Source organism: Panthera tigris, chromosome A2 (genome assembly GCF_018350195.1).
Source record: "Panthera tigris isolate Pti1 chromosome A2, P.tigris_Pti1_mat1.1, whole genome shotgun sequence".
NCBI lineage: Eukaryota > Metazoa > Chordata > Mammalia > Carnivora > Felidae > Panthera > Panthera tigris.
The window spans coordinates 90,488,537-90,508,019 of NC_056661.1; the positions used below are offsets into that span (position 1 = coordinate 90,488,537).

At 40.0% G+C, this 19,483-nt stretch overlaps 1 protein-coding gene across 2 annotated transcripts in view; it reads right to left on the reverse strand.

Moving 5' to 3' along the window:
- Positions 1–19,483, reverse strand: part of ABCB1 (ATP binding cassette subfamily B member 1) — a 208,364-nt gene that overhangs the window by 27,103 nt on the left and 161,778 nt on the right. The window contains exons 13-16 of one of the 2 annotated variants that reach the window (XM_015535129.2): positions 19,311–19,481; positions 11,014–11,175; positions 4,369–4,545; positions 1,349–1,495 (exon numbers count right to left, since the gene is read on the reverse strand). The exons of the other annotated variant lie outside the window; for it this stretch is intronic. Of the exons in view, the coding sequence (XP_015390615.2) occupies positions 1,349–1,495; positions 4,369–4,545; positions 11,014–11,175; positions 19,311–19,481 (657 nt within the window). The remainder of the gene's footprint in view (positions 1–1,348; positions 1,496–4,368; positions 4,546–11,013; positions 11,176–19,310; positions 19,482–19,483) is intronic. 2 annotated transcript variants of the gene reach the window in all.

The following is a 19,483-nucleotide window of genomic DNA, read 5'->3' on the forward strand; positions in this document are numbered from 1 at the left end:
AGCACCTCCACCTCCAGCCCCCTGCTGCCAGGCCCTGCCTTTAAAAGACTTGCTGTCCCCTGACACGCTACATGTTTGTGTTTTGTTTGTGTGTTCTGTGTTTGTCCCAACAGAAAGTAAATTGTTTGAGGGCAGGGCTTGGTTTATTTTCTGCTTTTATCTCTGGTGCCCAGGACAGCATTTGGCATGTAGGAGAGGCCCCAAAATAGAAATACAGTCTGCACAGCTCTTGAGTTGCAAGAGAGCTAGGGATTGCTTTATTTTCTAATTTTAAAACATTTGAAGGGTCCTTTCTAATTTACTATTGTTTTGGCTTGTGCTCTTAATTGGAGACCAATGTCCCATGTCACAAGTACAATAAACTTATAACATGATGAAGAAGAATTTATCTTAACAAGAAAGTCTCTGCAATAATGTTAGGGGTTGACTAAGATTATACAATATAAATGGTGGGTGTAATGGAGCCTTAGATGTTTCTGATAACTTTCTCTAAATGTTCCCCAAGGAAGTTGGATTAGATACTATGAGTTTTCTTAGACTCTTCAGGCCAGGGAAGGATTGCTAAAACGATGATGTACTTGCTATTAGTTTTTGAATACTCACTCTGAGGCAGACACTCTTCAACACTCCCCTTATAGTTATCTGTAGCATCTCTTTCCATCCTCAGCCAGCCTGTGAGGCAGGATTACTTTATACATGAAGGAACTGGGGACCGACAAGGGCAGCACCCAGCCCATGTATGCACAGCCGGGAAATGGCGAGGCCGGTCTGTGCCCAGCGCTTGGTCCCTGGGGGCTGGGACTTGAGCCTGTCCTTCTCCACCTCCTCCCAGCCTTCCTGGAGCCTGCACCTGCTCTCCTCAACTGGGAAAGGGAGCACCGTCTTCACCTCAATGAAGAGCTAATTAAAAGCCTCTGTTAGTGATTTTATAACTTACAATTTCATTAGTATCATAACTTGGAATCGTTTGAAAGGCTACCTTTTCTTTTGCCTTGCGTCTTTCCTCAAAGGGGAATTAAAAACTTCAGCTTACTCCAAAATGGAGGAAGCTTTACTCCAAAATGGACCCAGTGGGGAGGTCAGCACAAAAACGGATTTTTAATTTTTATTAATTTTTATTTTTTTTCAAGCTTACTTATTTTGAGAGAGAGAGAAAGCATGCAAGCGGGGAAAGGGTAGAGAGAGAGAATTCCAAATAGGCCCTGCACCATCAACGTGTGGGGCTCGAACTCACAGACCATGAGATCATGACTTCAGCCAAAATACAGAGTTGGACGCTTAACTGAGGCACCCAGGTGCCCCGAGAATGCATTTAATTCAAACTACTACATGATGGTTTCAAACTTACCGCTAGCATTTCTGAGAACATGATTGCAAATGCCGGCTGAAGGGCCCCATTGGCAATGGCACATGCTATTCCCACCACGAAGTAAGGCCATTCTGTTTTATTCAGCTTCAAGATCTTCAGAAAAGACACTGGTGGCACATTTTCATCCTATCACACACACATACACACATCTATGTATCAGGACAAACTGGTCATAACACAACAGTTACCACCAGAGTTTGTAGACAAAGACACAGCATTGTCCTCAAAGAACTTCCAAACTAGGTGCTGAGAATAACCAGTCCACACCAGTCTCCTAGAGAGTAAGATGGTCTGTTATAAAATGTTAACAGTGTTCACAGATTACATAAGGTAAGTAAGAGCTGTTCACTCAAGAAGCAGTCTTCATGATGTGACTAGCTCAGCAGAGGGAGGAGAGGCAGGACCTGGGCACAAAATGCTCTAGAATTTTGTCCCAACTCAACACAAGGATGATGTTGGGGTTAAATGAGATAATACCCATGAAAAGATGGATAAATGTCCTTATAAATGTGGGATACCATTATGAACCTGGACCTGGTCTCCTCACCCCCAGAACCCTGTCCAGTGCTGCCTTTTTCCGTGACGTGTTCCTAACTCACAAAACCAAATTAATTATGCCCCTTTTCTTTTATTACTGTTCCTTGGCTTCTCCTATTTCAAAGCTTAGCTTATTTTGCATTTTTCCCCCGTTTATTTATTTCCAAGCCTTGTTTTTTAATATGTTGGGTGTTTTTTTTTTAAGGTGAAGACTATGTCTTTATTTTTTTAATTTTTTTAACGTTTTTATTCATTTTTTGAGAGACAGAGAAACTGTGAGTGGGGAAGCGGCAGAGAGAGAGGGAGACAGAATCTGAAGCAGGCTCCAGACTGTGAGCTGTCCACAAAGAGCTCGGGGCTGGACTCGAACCCATGAACCATGAGATAATGACCTGAGCTGAAGTCTGCCACTTAATCAACTGAGCCACCCACCCGCAGACTATGTCTTTATATCCTTAGAAACTATCCTAGTGCTTGGCCCATATCAGATTCTCAGCAAATGTCAAATTCAAGGTCTGCTCAAACATGAAGGATTTAGGTCATATAAACTACTTTTGGAATCAGAACATTATCCTGTAAAATTAAACTAGATAGAAAAGGTGCACATGGAATCCCATAGCCTTATGGTCATTTAAATAGGTCATGTTTGGGACTCTATGTTTTGTTGTTTTAATGTTTATTTTTGAGAGAGAGAGAGAGATACAGAGTGCAAGTGGGGGAGGGCAGAGAGAGAGAGAGAGAGAGAGAGAGAGAATCTGAAGCAGGCTCCAGGCTCTGAGCTGTCAGCACAGCGCCTTACATGGGGCTTGAACCCATGAACCGTGAGATCATGACCTGAGCTAAAGTCGGATGCTTAACTGACTGAGCCACTGCAGAGCCCCATGTTTGGGTCTCTATGAAACAGAGAACATAGGGGTAGATTCTACTCAGCTTTCATTTTTCAAGCCACCCATTTTCTGTTTTATTTTACCCCCCCCCCCCCCCCCCGCCCCCAATAGTTAGCATTATCTCTAAGACCTGGTCTCCAGCCTGATAAATGAGCTTTTACTCAGAATGCTCTTCAACACAACACACACAAACAGGTGTCCCCAGGTCCCTCTCATCACACTTAATTCCTCCCTCTCCTTGGGCACACTGTCAAACCCTCTCTGATGGTACTTGTGACAATTTGTTGACTGTGGCATTTTCTGCCTTCCTCTCTTCTCTGCGCAGTTCTTCAAGGGAAGTGCATTTCCCTTCAAGTGGTCCTCTGAAATACCAGACTGTAAAGACTTAGCAGCACAGCTCTTAACATAAATGAGAAAAAACTGGAGACTTCCATAGCCAAAAGATGGGGGGTATTTATATTACTTCAGATAATGCAAATTCACAATAGTATGATTGTTACTCTCCTTTTCATAAATATACCAAGATGAAGACCTCTAAGGGAGCCCTTGTAATTTCTGCAGTAAGTAATGTTGTGGGCAGAGAAAAACAGATGCAACGAACTCTCAGTACGATTAGTTTCTTAAGGCTAAGACAAGAGTAAAAATAAACTCAACCTTTATCAAGTAATGTGTCTTCAAACAATCTCGTGAAATAAGAAACTATGTTTTCTTGGAATGGATTTCCCCTCGATTACAAAAGTTTCTGTTGACTTGAATTAATGATATCACAGGTCTTTGGGTGAGAAGTGTTAAAGAACATACAATTTTTGCTATTTCTGAACATTCTCCCCTTCTTTTAGTAAGAGAATTCCAATCCAATTCAGAGTGGTAATAGCATACAGTAAAAAGATCCAATTTCTTACCCTCCCTTGTAGCTAGGTATGGCCGTGGGATGAAGTTACAGCCAATGACATAAATAAAAGCATTGTATGGAACTTGTGGAAAATCTCTGTTTCCTCCTGCTGTTGGGAATAAAGATGTTACAGCTGGAGCTTCAGGGGCCCTTTTAGGTCACATGGGTGCAAGTCACAGGCAAGGATAGTGAAGATAAGGATGAAAGGAGCCTGAGTCCAAGGGAACTGTAGAGCCATGGCCATACTAGCCTTGGGTTTCTCACCACTAAGGCTTTTTTATGTCAAAGAAAAATGCAGAGTCTTACTTTATTTAGATGGATGTTATTCTGGCTTTTTCAGCCCAGGCCATGAGAGGTAATTGTCCCTTAACAGAATGCAAATATCGGAGCCTTTTACTTTAGACTAGCTTTATCTCTGGATCTCAAAGATGAATGGAGTATCTACTTTTAATTTTAACCATCGAAACACAGACTGTGTATCTGGATCTACCAGAAGTCCACTTTTAATTGGAATTGATTTCTACTCATTGTCCAATACATTTAAAAGTTGCAATTTCCTTTTTTCCAGGAAGGGTATAATTCACAGTAGGAATCATCTGTGCCTGCAATATACTTGCAAGGATAAGAATTTCAACGGCCAAACTATATCACAAAAGATTTAATTTAAGTGAAAAGCAACTTACGAGTTCTTTGATTTCCACATCAAGGCCATTCTGATACTTTCGTGAATTCCTAAGGCTTTTATGAGTGGAGTTCCTAAATATACGGGATGTCCAGCCATTGGGGGCCATTCCTATGGCAGCCTTTTCATTACTTATTTCCACATCAAATTCTCCTGACTCCATCTGATTTCCTGATGTCTGAAAGAAGAACAAAATGTTAAGTTGTGCACATGTGTGTGTGTCCCCAAAGGGAGATAACCTCCATGTTTAGAGCCATGGAGTCACGGTGAGTATTACATGTGTCATGACTTTAAGATTTTCTAACAGCTTTTCAATCAAGGTTAGCCTGAAAACTGTAAAGAGGTGTTACAACACACAGAAGTTGTGTTCAAGGTTAAAAAGGGCAGAAAGGTTAAACTCAATTTGAACAATATAAATATTGGAGTATAAAAGTGTTTCCCAAAAATTAAAAGGCCAAATTTTCATCATCCGGCAGGTAAATAGGAGTTCTGTCAACATGCAAGAATGCAGGGGCCAGGTCATGACCACCACCAAAGGGAAAAAGAATAAATAGAAACGTTACCAAGGGCTCATTTTTAAAGCTACAAAGAAAAGCTGGGTCACTCCCCATGGGAGGCAATTAAACTGCTTTCCTTGACTAGCTGACTGTAATCATTTTCTTCCTTGTGTCCCGCTCAGACTCACGTCATCACAGGTGACCTCACTTGCAGGCTAAGCCTCACTGCCTGCATGGGATCAATTCTCTCCTTAAAGGGACCAAGCTAAAGGTAACTTAAGGACCTCTAGCTCAATGCATGACGAAGAACATCAAGCCAACCTTGTGGGAATCTGAGTCTGGTTCTCCATTTGCTTTCTCCATGTTCAAGTGCACATCTTAATGGGTTATACAGGGCCTGAGTTATTATAGTATTGTCTGTCTTGTTCTTGCTCCTCATCTTCAGGTCCTGTCCCCAAATCCAATCCTATGACTGTGCCTTACTGCACCTACAGTGGCCTATCTAGAGCTCTGCATATAATCTGATCCTAGCTTTCCAGTTGTGGTTTTGATACCTGACAAAGTATCAACGATGTGCCTGGAATCACATTGCAGTGATACGTTCTGCTTGGTGGACTTCCTTACTTGCTTATAACTGGAACTGTTTTATACCATCTCCTAACCCAAACGAACCTAAAGCCTTGGCCTTGTAACTGATCCCTGCATCCTTGCTACCATCCACTCCCACACTGGTACCAGATTCTTTTCTCTAAAGGGCAGTTCTGCTCAAATCACATCCCAGCTCAAAAATCTTCCACAGGTTCACCACATGCTCATGCCTGGCTCCCCCAAGTTCTAGCTCATGGCCTGGACCACCACTGATGAAGGCATTTTCTTTTCCTCTTTTTGTCATCTCCATGCTACCGAAGGGTCCACCTCAACAGACAGTTCTCCCAATAAGCCCCATTATGATTTTAGCCTTCTATGACCAAATGAACAATCCCTCTCTCTCTCCTGTAATACGTTGTTCTGTGTCCTACCTGAAGCCCTCATTTGGTGGGTGCTGAGGTCACTGAGCTCCAAAGTCAAGATGGCCACTTTCTGCCAGGTGATGAGAAGTATACGTTTAAAACCACTAGCCCTTATTTCTTACACCTGAATGTATTTTAGCTGTTTTAAATATTTAATTATCAAAGCAAAACAATAAATGTTGAAAGAAAATACGATGAATATCCTAAGAACAACTCCAAATCCTGAAGACATGAAGAGAAAAAAAATGATAATATAACTACATACAGTTTTAAATCTTTCTTATGGTAGCTAAACAAACTACATAGTGAAACTGAAATAGCAAAGCAGGAAAAATATTTCCAATACATGCAGGAGTATAGTTCCTTTTCATGCAAGGAGTTCTTAGAAGTCAACAAGAATGTCATGAACAACCCAACAGAAAAATGGCCTAAAATAGGAACACTTTAATGTAAGAAAAAACACAAATGGCCACTGAACATGTGAAAAGAGGCTCAATCTCATGAAAATTAAAGAAATCTGGAAATCCTGTTTAGCTCTTTCAGGCTAGCAAAGATGAAAAACATATACTAAATGGCTGTTAGTGATTATCAACAGGGGTTTGGATTATGGGGAGTCTTTCAGGTTTCAAAGATATTCATGTTTGGATTTTTTTTTTTAAGGCTTCAATTTTTAAAAATAAGAGTGCATTACACTTATAATCAGGAAGAAGTTAGTATACATGTAACAGAAACAACTGGGGCACCTGGGTGGCTCAGTCGGTTAAGCATCTGACTTTGGCTCACAGGTCATGATCTAACCAACCTCTGTGGGTTTGAACCCCGTGTCAGGCTCTGTACTGACAGCTCAGAGCCTGGAGCCTGCTTCAGATTGTGTCTCCCTCTCTCTCTGTGCCTCCCCGCCCCCCACCCCAACTCATGCTCTGACAAAATTAAATAAACATTAAAAAAATTTTTTTAAATAAAAGAAACAACTAAGAGCCAATAATCCAACTAATGAAAAAGCAGTGACTATTCTACTTAGAAACATAACCAAGACCAGGTTTTATTAACACTAGGTTCGGCTTTGGAAAATAAAGAAACACGTTAGTTTGAGCATTTAGCAAACACAGGCCCACTGCGGCTCTTTCCTCCATCTCTGCAACAGCACCAGCAAATAAATGGTTAAGTAAAGCCTACACCAGAAATGAGAAATGCGAGAGTACCAAGACAAGAAGTTCAAAGGGGCTAAGAATCACGGAATGCCAGAGCCAGTGGAAATAGCAGTCATCTTAGTGCACACTCCACTCATTTAACAACCGAGGACGCCAAAACGCAATGACTTGCTGAAACCAGTGCCTAGTTGGTGACAGGCCTTGTCTATCACACGACACTGTTCCATCTTTCACTGTACAACTTCTCCCAGGAACAAAAAGTTATGGAATACCTAGAGAAAGGTCAGAGCTGTCCTTACCCCCCAGCGGCCTCCCAGCCTAAGTGCCAGTGGGAATGGAAGGTCATTCTTTTAGGGGCACAGACGCAGGCCAGACAGGGGAGAAAGTGGCCACCTCTTTTGAGGATCTAAGGTGTCTTCACAGGCAAAACCGCACAGCCTTAGTACCCATTAATACAATGAAAACTAAAACTGAATTAAAGGAACATTATTCATATTTTTTAAACTAGGGAAATGATAAAGACCCTGTGATGGCTAGGACATATAAAGAGAGGCAGTTAGTAAAATTTACTCCCGTTCTGTTGGAAAACATTCTCTGGCAAATTGTGGCAAGAGGTATAATACTTTCTATCATTTCATTTGGTATTTTTACTTTGAGGACTTTTAAATTTCAGCAACTATTATTTATCATGCATCTATTTTGTGTTGAGTGCTTCTTTTTAATTTTTTTTTTTTTTACATTTATTTATTTTTTGATAGACATAGAGAAACAGAGCACACGTTGGGGAGGGGCAGAGAGAGAAGGAGACACAGAATCTTAAGCAGGCTCCAGTCTCCGAGCTGTCAGCACACAGCCTGATGCGGGGCTCAAACCCACAAACCTTAAGATCATGACCTGAACCAAAGTGGGATGCTTAACCGACTGAGCCACCCAGGCACCCCCTGAGTGCTTCTTTTTAAAAAACTACAGTTTTATTGAAACAATTCGCATACCATAAGAGCAACTCTTTTGAAGTTGTTGTTTTTGTTGTTGTTGTTGTTGTTTAGTATAATCAGTTGCTTATTTCTTAACCTTATAACAAACTTGCATGGTAGATTTAGTACTTTTTAAGTGTTTATTTATTTATTTTGAGAAAGAGAGACAGAGAAAAACAAAGAGCATGAGTAAGTGGGGGAGGGGCATAGAGGGAGAGGGGGAGAGAGAGAGAGAGAGAGAGAGAGAGAGACAGAAAGAGAGAATCCCAAGCAGGCTCCTTTCCATCAGCACAGAGCTCCATGCAGGGCTTGATTTCTTGAACCATGAGATCATGACCTTTGCCAAAATCAAGAGTCGGATGCTTAACTGACTAAGCCACTCAGGTGCCCCAGAGTTAGTATTTTATTTAAAAAAAAAAAATTTTTTTTAACGTTTTATTTATTTTTGAGACAGAGAGAGACAGAGCATGAACGGGGGAGGGGCAGAGAGAGAGGGAGACACAGAATCGGAAGCAGGCTCCAGGCTCTGAGCCATCAGGCCAGAGCCCAACGCAGGGCTCGAACTCACGGACCGCGAGATCGTGACCTGAGCCGAAGTCGGACGCTCAACCGACTGAGCCACCAAGGCGCCCCTAGAGTTAGTATTTTAAATGTGGAAACTGAGGCTCAGAGAAGTTACTTGTCAAAAGGTAAAGCCAATTTTTGACTTAACATTTTTAGTACCATGTTTCCAAGGGACAGTATAGGTATCCCCTTTTTGAACATCAGCATTATGCTACTTCATTTTTATGAAAGATCTACATTAGTACCTGTTGACGCTAGCAAAAAGAAATATGAAGAGAATTTTTGCTCCTATGAAGAAAGATGAAAAGTGAAAATAGCAATCAGCATTTGTTTCGTAGCCGCTGCCAGAGAGGCTGTGCCCCTGGGCATGGACAGCGGCCCCGCCAAGCTCTTTCCCCGGAACTACACTCAGCATTTCAGCAACAAGCCGCCAGAGCTTTTTTTAAAATTAATCAATTAATTTATTTTAATATGAAATTTATTGTCAAATTGGCTTCCATACAATACCCAGTGTTCGTCCCAACAGGTGCCCTCCTCAATATCCATTGCCTACCCTCTCCTCCCTCCCACCTGTCATCAACCCTCAGTTATTTTTATTCTCAGTTTTTAAGAATCTCTTATGGTTTGGCTCCCTCCCTCTCTTTTTATTTTTCCTTCCTCTCCCCCATGGTCTTCTGTTAAGTTTCTCAGGATCCACATAAGAGTGAAAACATATGGTATCTGTCTTTCTTTGTATCACTTATTTCATTTAGCATAACACTCTCCAGTTCCATCCATGTTGCTACAAAGGGCCATATTTCATTCTTTCTCATTGCCACAAAGTATTCCATTGTGTATATAAACCACAATTTCTTTATCTATTCATCAGTTGATGGACATTTAGGCTCTTTTCATAATTTGGCTATTGTTGAAAGTGCTGTTATAAACATTGGGGTACAAGTGCCCCTATTCATCAGCACTCCTGTATCCCTTGGGTAAATTCCTAGCAGTGCTATTGCTGGGTCATAGGGTAGATCTATTTTTAATTTTTTGAGGAACCTCCACACTGTTTTCCAGAGTGGCTGCACCAGTTTGCAGTCCCACCAACAGTGCAAGAGGGTTCCCATTTCTCCACATCCTCTCCAGCATCTATAGTCTCTTGATTTGTTCATTTTAGCCACTCTGACTGCCGTCAGAGCTTTGAACTGTATCTGCGAGCATCTGTGCTGTATCTTGATTTCTTCTGTGCATCTGTTAGCAAGGTATATCCTAAGGTATCAGAAAAGCCTAAGACAGGTTAATTTGGAGGGTCTGGGAATGCTCAAAATTTTTTCTATGTAAATTAATGCTAATTGCTTCTTTGCTTTATGCCATTTTTTAAAAATGTTTATTTATTTTTGAGAGAGAGAGGGAGAGACACAGAGTGCAAGCAGGGGAGGGGCAGAGAGAGGGAGACACACAATCCACAGCAGGCTTTAGACTCTGAGCTGTCAGCACAGACCCCAATGCAGGGCCCAAATTCATGAGCCACAAGATCATGACCCAAGTTGAAGTCAGATGCTTAACCAACTGAGCCACCTAGGTGCCCCAAGCTTTACGCCATTTTGGCTTATGAAAGGTTTCATAGGAACACTCTACTTTTGGATAGAGGAAGAAACATGTATTTAGAATAGAGAAATACTGGAAATAAACCAAGTATTCAACTTTAGAAAAATGACTAAGCAATTTATTACATATTAATGTAATGAATGGACTGCCGAGCACCCATTAAAATGTTAGGATCCAGATGATCTGTATCTGAAATGTTAATGGAAAAGAAAAACAACAAAAAAGTCCATGACCATACTAATTACAGTTATATTTATAGAAGTATATACATTTGCTTTGATCTAAGAATCATGTTTATAGAAAAATACTTATAGGTTATTTATTTTGCAAAGTGCACAAGTGAACACAATACAAGGTTAATACAAACCAATAATTATCAATATTACCTGTTTTAGGAGCTACAGCGCATGATTTTTTTACAAAGAAGACAAAACTATTCACTTCCTAGAGTCATGAATCTTGCTGTCGGTTTTGTTAGGATCTTCTAGGAAGCGTTTCAAAATCACAAAGGCCCTCCTCCCACCATTAGAGATCCTGGCATTGCCCCCTCACTCCTACCACTTCTCCGATGGTCCCTAATCTTACGGTGGAAAAGACCTGCAAGTTTGAACACATTCCCCAGGCAACTAAGGATCTCTGTCCTGAAGAATAAATGCAAAATGTTTTTGACATTTTTCTCCTCCCTCACCTTTCTCTCTTCCAGGCAGGATTCTTTCGCTGATTCTGAATTGAAGTCTCAGATGCACATTTTAGGTATCTTCCTGAAGTTTTATATTTCTCAGCACGTCATTAGCTGCCCAATATTTTACTAATATAAAGAATACTATATTGAGAAGCAAAAACATATCCTGGGGAACACATACCTGCATGTTAACAAGCTTGAAGTACACCCCTTCCTTCTTCATCAGCTCCCCGTGGCTTCCTTGCTCCACAATGACACCATCCTCAAAGCCGGCGATGACATCTGCATTTCGGATTGTAGACAGTCGATGGGCTATCACAATGGTGGTCCGGCCTTCTCTGGCCTAAAAGGGAGAAGGACAGATGTGGTGTGGCAGGGTCACACTGTTGATATACTGTCAGTAGCACACACAGTCAAGCATTTGGATGCCTGTGTTTGCGGTGGATGAGAGTAGCTTACCCAGTGTGATTAGGGTTCACAGGCATCCTTATCTATGAAAGGTCACAGGGACACTTGAGTTCTGGACCAGAAAGGAGGCCAACCCTTCCAGTATAAGGATGGATAATTCTGCAAGCTCACCGTGCAGGCTTACCCATGCAAAACAAGAAAAGGCGTGACCTTTCTCAAGTGTTTTTACACTTGTCTGGGGAGCCTATCTTGCCAGTTATATGGTACGCTAGCTCTTTAGCAGCAATATGTTGGAATTATTGTCAAATGCAGCCTTCTCCGGGGTTCTTCTCTAGGGTTTCTTCTGAAGTGCCTGATTTCAATTGTAATTCTGATGGGCTCCATGCAGGCAGTTTAGGTGAAAATGTAGTTCGAGATGAGGACAGTTTAAATTATAGTTCAAAGACCATCTGCATCACTATCTCCAGAGTGGGACCCATAACTGCTTTTTAACAAGTGCCCCCATCTAGCCCCAAGCTAAAATCTACAAATCACCCCAGTAGGTAGTTCAGTGAACTCACATGTTGGCTTGGTGGGTTTATCAGTGGGCATTTAAATCCTGGAAAATGCTCATCAAATTATTCATGTTATGTCATTAATAAAGGTTATTATTTTTGATTCTCTTTAATTCTATTAAGATAACAGCTTCTTTTTTTTTTTTTTTTTTTTTTTTAATTTTTTTTTTCAACGTTTTTTAATTTATTTTTGGGACAGAGAGAGACAGAGCATGAACGGGGGAGGGGCAGAGAGAGAGGGAGACACAGAATCGGAAACAGGCTCCAGGCTCTGAGCCATCAGCCCAGAGCCTGACGCGGGGCTCGAACTCACGGACCGCAAGATCGTGACCTGGCTGAAGTCGGACGCTTAACCGACTGCGCCACCCAGGCGCCCCAAGATAACAGCTTCTTACGACCATTTCTATTCTGAGGCAATAAAACCACATCATTAGGATGGTTATTGGAGTCCAGCTTAATTCACCTAAGTAGTTAAAAATACAAATTAAAACGACAGCCTAGATTCATAATAATCAAAAAGTGGGAGTAATCCATGTGTTCATCAGTTGATCGAAGGATAAACACAATGAAGTACATTCATACAATGGAATATTATTGGGCCATAAAAAGGAAAGATATTCTGATGCATGTTTGAGTATGGATGCACTTTGAAAACATTATGCTAATATCAATTATAGCCAAACTATGGAGAGAGCCCAAGTCTCCATTGACTGATGAATGGATAAAGAAGATGTGGTGAATACATATAATGGAATATTACTCAACCATCAAAAAGAATAAAATCTTGCCATTTGCAATGACATGCATAGAGCTAAGTGCATTATGCTAAGTGAAGTAAGTCAATCAGAAAAAGAAAAATACCATTTGATTTTACTCATATGTGGAATTTAGGAAACAAAACAGATGAACATATGGGAAGAGAAAAAAAGAAAAAAGAGAGGGAAGCAAGTCATAAGAGGCTTTTAATGATTCAGAACAAACTGAGGTTAATGAAGGGAGGTGGGTAGGGAATGGGACAAATGGGTGATAGGTATTAAGGAGGGCACTTGTTGTGACGAGCACTGGGTATTGTATGTAAGTGAGGAATCACTAAATTCTACTACTGAAGCCAATATTACACTACATGTTAACTAACTAGAATTTAAATAAAAATTAGGGAAAAGAAAGAAAACATTACGCTAAATGAATGAAACCAGTCAGAAAAGACTAGGCATTGTATGATTCCATTTATATGAAAAATCAAACTTAGGCAAACCCATAGAGACAGAAAGTAGATTAGTGGTTGCCAAGGGCTGGGGTGAGTATGGAGTGGAGAGTGACTGCTAATGGGTACAAGGTTTCCTATGGGGATGATGAAAATCTTCAGCAATTAGATAATGGTGATGGTTGCAAAATGTAGTGAATATGTTAAAAACCACTGAGTTGTACATTTCAAAAGGGAGAACCTCATCGTATATGAATTATATCTCAATTTAAAAAAAGAGCAGCCATGAAAATTCTGGAAAAGAAGTTAGTGAGAGGGAAATACCTCCACCAAATATTACACCATTAAAAGCTATAGCAATTAAATTAGTAAAATCCAGGGGACAGTATCACATGAATAGGCAACTTGATAAATAAAACAAAATAGAGGGTCCAGAAATAGACATAAAACATGTAAGAATTAATGTCTGATAAATATGGCATTGTCTATCAGAAGGGGAAAGGTGGAATATACAAAAAAAATGGTATTGAGCCATATGTGTAGGCTCCTGGAAAAAAAAAAGGGGGGTCTTTCTCCTTCCGTCTTTACACTAAAATAACCACCTTCAACTGTGTTTAAATAAGTATAAAAGAGTTAAACCATAGGAAAAGACAGAGACTAGAGCATTGCTCTACTGGACATTTAAGACTGTCTGATTTTTAGTACATAGGCCCCAAAGAGGCATTCAAAAATACTTACTGATGTGGAAGTTGCATGGCTCAGTCCATGTGTGACAAGGTGCATAGGAAATAACTTGATCAGTCTAATCATATTCATGATACTAAAAATAGTGATGTGTAAATTGCTAACAGTGATTATGTTAACATTATGATAATAATAAGTTGATACTATGTCAACACTAAAAAAAAAAAACAACAAAAAACCCAGAGGAGTTACAAACAGACTTGTGAGTAAATGATTGGTGTGCAAGAGAAACCAAGGATATGTTGGTGAATTTAAAAGTTAGTAACTGTCACCCTTGACCAAAAAATCTTGGCCAGAATAGAGATTTGACATAAAGAGATTTCTTTTCAGAGTTATCAGATGTTCCAATGATGAAAAAACACTGGCAAATAAATATCCAAGATTCAAGGACACCAACTATTAAGAAATTTGGACCTTCTGCTAATTTTGGATGTGCAGGGATGAAAGGCAGGCCCAAACAAAGGGAGTACTGATCCATTAACCTTTCTGGAACTTCTGAGGAAAAAAAAGAGGTGGGGGAGGTATATAAAATGAAACCTTTGGAGTCATTTGATAAAAATCACATGAAAGCTATTTTTTATTTTTCTCTTGCCCCTCCAGTATGGTAACACTGTGAGTAGGAGAGTCATGTAGGTATAAAATCTTGTGGTTATTGACTTTCTTTAAAAAATCAAAATAATAAATCTACATTTGTATTCTTTAAGATCTTATATTGAAGAACCTGTTGTATGTTTTGATAAAGAGTCATTATCTATTGAGTCAAAAGCTGATGTGGTCATTAAATTCTTTTTACGTAGTCATGTATGATTTCAATGAGCTGGATCACAGTAATCAATTCAGTAAATATTTATTTAGGGTCTACTATGTGCAAGGCAGCGATTGTTAAAAAGATATAAACATAGGTGTGCCCGGCTGGCTCAGTTGGTAGAGCATGTGATTCTTGATCTAAGGGTCCTGAGTTCAAGCCTGGGATAGAGTGTACTTTAAAAAAAAGATATAAACATGAACCATTCAGTAATTCTGCTTCTTAGAGAATTTATTCTTTCCAGGAAAGAGAAGGCATATAAATAAATAACTAAATAAATAACTACAGTCAGGTGGTGCCACACATGAGGTACTGATAAATGTAGAAATGATCCACAAGAGGAAAATATTCTTACAGGATAGGTAATCAGGAAAGAATAACAATAGATGAAATAGTGCTATATCCTTACGCTCCTCAGAGGAAAGATAATGAACTGCATAATTCAATTTTTCATTGTTAAAATGTAGTTTATACCTTAGAATGACTGGCACAATGACTGACTTGTAACATTGACGGGAGTGCAGTGATAAAAGATTTCCCTTTTAAAGATACAATTTATTGTCTGCAAAATATATTAGCTTAGTAATTTTGCAAAATATGGAGTCGATTACATAGATTATAAACTATTCATGGCAACTATGGTACATTAAACATGGCCACAAACACTTTGCAGGCATTCCCATCCAGAGGGGAAGTCTGTTTCTCCATCTCCTCAACTCCAGGCAGGTCTTGTGACTTGTTTTGACCAAATGAATATGAAGGAATTGATACTTGTGCAATTTCCAGAATCTGGACTTCAAAAGGCTTTACAGTTGTGTGTTTGCTACCTTGAAAATATAATAAAAGGAAATCTGTCTAATCTACTGGAAGATAAGAAGCCTCATGGGAAGAACTGAACTGCCTCAGCCAACAGCCATCACCAACTAACTGCCAGGCACAAGGGTGAGGCTATCTTGAATGTTCCAGTCCAGCTGACTCTGAGTTGGAAGTAGCTGCCTGAGGGAGACTAAGCAAACCAAAAGAGGAACCACACCAGCCACCTCACTAAGTTTTGGCTTAAAACAACTGATGCAGAAATACTGTTAGTAACAGGGCGCCTGGGTGGCTCAGTTGATTAAATGTCCGCTTTGGCTCAGGTCATGATCTTGCAGCTTGGTTCGAGCCCCGCATCAGGCTCTGTGCTGACCACTCAGAGCCTGGAGTCTGCTTCAGATTCTGTGTCTCCCTTTCTCTCTGTTCCTCCCCCACTCATGCGTGTGTGCATGCATGCTCTCTCTTTCTCTCTCTCTCAAAAATAAATTTAAAAAAAACATTAAAAAAAAAAAAAGAAATACTATTAGTAAAGACTAGGAAAAAAGTAAGGGAATTGGTATTGGAGCCTGGAAAGAGGGTTACCTGCATTATGCAACGTTGCAATAATTGCTTAAGAATGTTTCCTGCAGTCACTTGGAAGAAAGTTATTTCATCTACTGAACTTGTACATCTAGTTTCCAGAGATCTCTAAATAGAATGTTGAAAGTGCCAACTGGATTCCAATAGCTGTATTTTATAAGGTATGGAAAGAGAAAGGCGAGCTAAAGAAAGAGCTATTTGGTTTGCAAGGTGAATTTAGAGGAAACATAGAAGACCCAGTACCTGCTTGGTTGGAAAGTGTATCGTTAACCATCTAGGGAAATGAAGCCAAAGATCAAATCAGTGTGTAAGATTTTTTGTTAAAATCTCTGAAAGATTCAAGGTACAGTCTAGTACACACCTGCATCTACATAAAAGGGTTTCTAAGACTCTTAAGTAAGGGTTTTCTCATGGCAGCTTCACACACAGCCCAAAGTAGAGGGAAGTTTATTTTTGAAAAAAAAAATTATAGATGTGGCTTTGGAGGCTTGAGTGAACCATAGCCAGATTCCAAGTAAACTAAGGTTTTAAGAGAATTCATCAGCTTGGACTGAAAGAGACTGAGAAAATTCAAAATATGAAGAGGCCTGTAGGTCCCAAATTTCTATATGCAGAAAGCATACTGAGAAAGCTAATCAGAGGCAGACACAGGCCATTTCTTACTGAAAAGGAAAGACTTCTCAGAGGGAGGATCTAAGAGCTCAGAATGTTCCATTACTGGGGATAGAACTGGGACTTAATCAACGACCGCTCCTTTTCCCTGGAGCAGCGGGGTATTTGGCTACATGCACCTGACTGCATTCAGAATTGTATGGACCAGTAACTGCTATGTGCTTCCTGTTCTAATTTTTGAACAAGAGTGATTACCATTATCCTATCCCTGAATCAACAGTACATGTTGGGTGTATCTGTGGAAGAAACTTGTCTCTTTCAGTCCCAGATCTCTGGATCAAGATGAGGTTTACGTGAAGAACTCATCCATATCTGGACCACATACAGGTCTTCAGATACTAGACTTTGAACCTGAGCTCATATCTGCATGAAAATTTTGAGGGTATTGGGAAGAGGTGAATTTATTTTGCACATGGGAGAAATATAAATAATTGTGAGAGAGGGTGTGCTGTGGAAGATTTAATATAGTCAAATTTTCTTTACAGCTCACCCATTAAGAAGTGGAATCTATTTCCTCCTTCAGTCTGGGGCTGCCTTGTGAATTGCTGTGACCAACAGAATATGATGCCAATGACACTGTGTAAGTCCAGGAGGCTAAGCCTCTAGATGTCTTCTGGTTTCTGCCTCTGGGTACAGTGTCCTGAAAACGCCATGTAAGGTAGTCAGGCTAGCCTACTGCGTGAGTATTAGTATGAGTATGAGAAGTCAGAGGAGATGCCCAGCCGACAGCCACCATGTGAGTAAGACCGTCTTGGACTGTTTTAGCTAAGTCAACCTTTCAGGTAAATGCAATCATATGCTCAGGTGAAAACAGCAGGTCTAGCCAGCCAATCCACACAACTACTGTTTTAGGTATGAATTTGGGATGGTTTGTTATGCAGCAATAGGGCACCAATTCAGCAGTTACCTAAGTTAATAATAATCATGGTAATGGTAGTCACCGTAATAATAGCATCAGCTAACATAACCAAGTGTTTCCCATGTGCAAGACATGTGCTAATAGCTTTACATGTAGTACTCATTTAATCTTTTCAATCATCCTATGACATTATTTCTCCCCCCCCCCTCCCTAATTAAGTCTGCAGTAGATCAGGCTTAGAGATGTTAGTTAATTTGCCCAAGGTCATGCAGCTAGAAAAGGAACAGAGCCAGGACTCCACCCTCAGCCTGTCTAGCACCAAAGCCTGTGCTCTTAACAGCTCCCCCACCCAAAGTTGCTAATGGCTTTTCTTGAGGATTTAAAAAAATTATGAGTGATTTATCAGCTATTTTTAAAACTGAAAAGTTTATCAACTGGGGAGTGTGGGTCATAATCCTAGAGAATACAAACTGCTAAAATTGATGAAGTAACTTGTCCAACTATGAATTAAAACCTGCAAGACTACAATTTTTCTGAAATTATCCATATCACAAAAAAATAACATGTCCAATAATTGTGTTCTTTTAGCACAGAAAGTGCTAATATATTGAATGCTTATATCCTAGAAAGTATTGGGACCTGGGCTCTAGGGCTGAATGGGACTTTTTGCCCCATAAATACCTTTCTTATCCTACCTGACTTCTCCTGAAAAAGTCCATGTCAACAGATAAATGCCATTTTAAGTTAATTTTTGTTTTAATATATGCATTAAAAAAATAATTTCCTGCTTTAAGTCATGCCTGATTAACCAACCAAATACTAGTTTCCTATGTATACATTTCGATTCCTCAATATTGAGACTTAACATACATGAAAGCAATATAATTCAGTGTAAGAATTTGTGAGGAACAATTATAATCTCATTAATCATCATTAGATTAAATTATATGAGATAAGCCAAAAGATTAATCTGATAAACTGGGAAGCATTGATTAACACGGTTTATAGCACACACAGTGTTTACTTAGGACTCAGGTAGAAATTTTCCTGAGAAAATAAGATACATACAGCTTGTCTCTAAAGTTGCAAGAGGTAGTTTGGATAGTAGCTGTTCAGTAACTTGCACATTTGATTATTAAACTTTCTCAAGCCAAATATATTTGTGATGTTTATGTTTTTGAAACCCATTTATAAGGTGTCATCTGACTCTGGTTATTATACTGTGTTGTTAGTACAGATGATATCAGCATTGATCACAGGAGTGTCCCAACATAAGGTTCTTCCTGTGAAGCTTCCGCTTTTAAAAACGGTAGTGAGAGATTTAGAAATACCTGAGCTGGGCACATGAGCTCAGCATCCTTAAAATGCATTGCTTCTTTATGTGCTTAGACAAACACACAAATTGAACTTTATTTCCTTTTGCCTTCCTTTTGCCTTCCTGAATAAAGATAATGTTACTGCCTACAAAACAAGGCAAGTATTTTGAGCTGTTTTTCAGCTGGACCAGCATCTAGATAACAAGATTTTTCTCTGCACATTTTAACACAACTACTTTCTGATCAAAGCAACAGCCTATGTGCAGGAAGTAAATGAAGCTACGTGGCTCGCTGCATAGACCTGGATTTGGGCTCTGTGCACTTCAGTCAAAGCACACCAGTTAATGGGCCATCTACTCCCTCTGCAATGTGACTTGACAGAAAAGGGAAATCAATAAAGCCCCAGGAGAGAGCTTCACTTGCTTTTATGTTTATGTTTTTCAATCTAGACTCACAAAGCACTGGCAAGAATTTCCAATAAAGCTTCAGTTTGCCGGTCCTTCAGGTGTTCAGGGTTGACTGACCTTATCCAGGGCCGTCTGAACCTCTGCTTCACTTTCGGTGTCCAAGGCTGATGTGGCCTCGTCCAGCAGGAGGATCTTGGGGTTGCGAACCAGGGCCCGAGCGATGGCGATTCTCTGTTTCTGTCCACCGCTCAGTTGGGCCCCCCTCTCTCCAACCAGGGTTTCAAATTTCT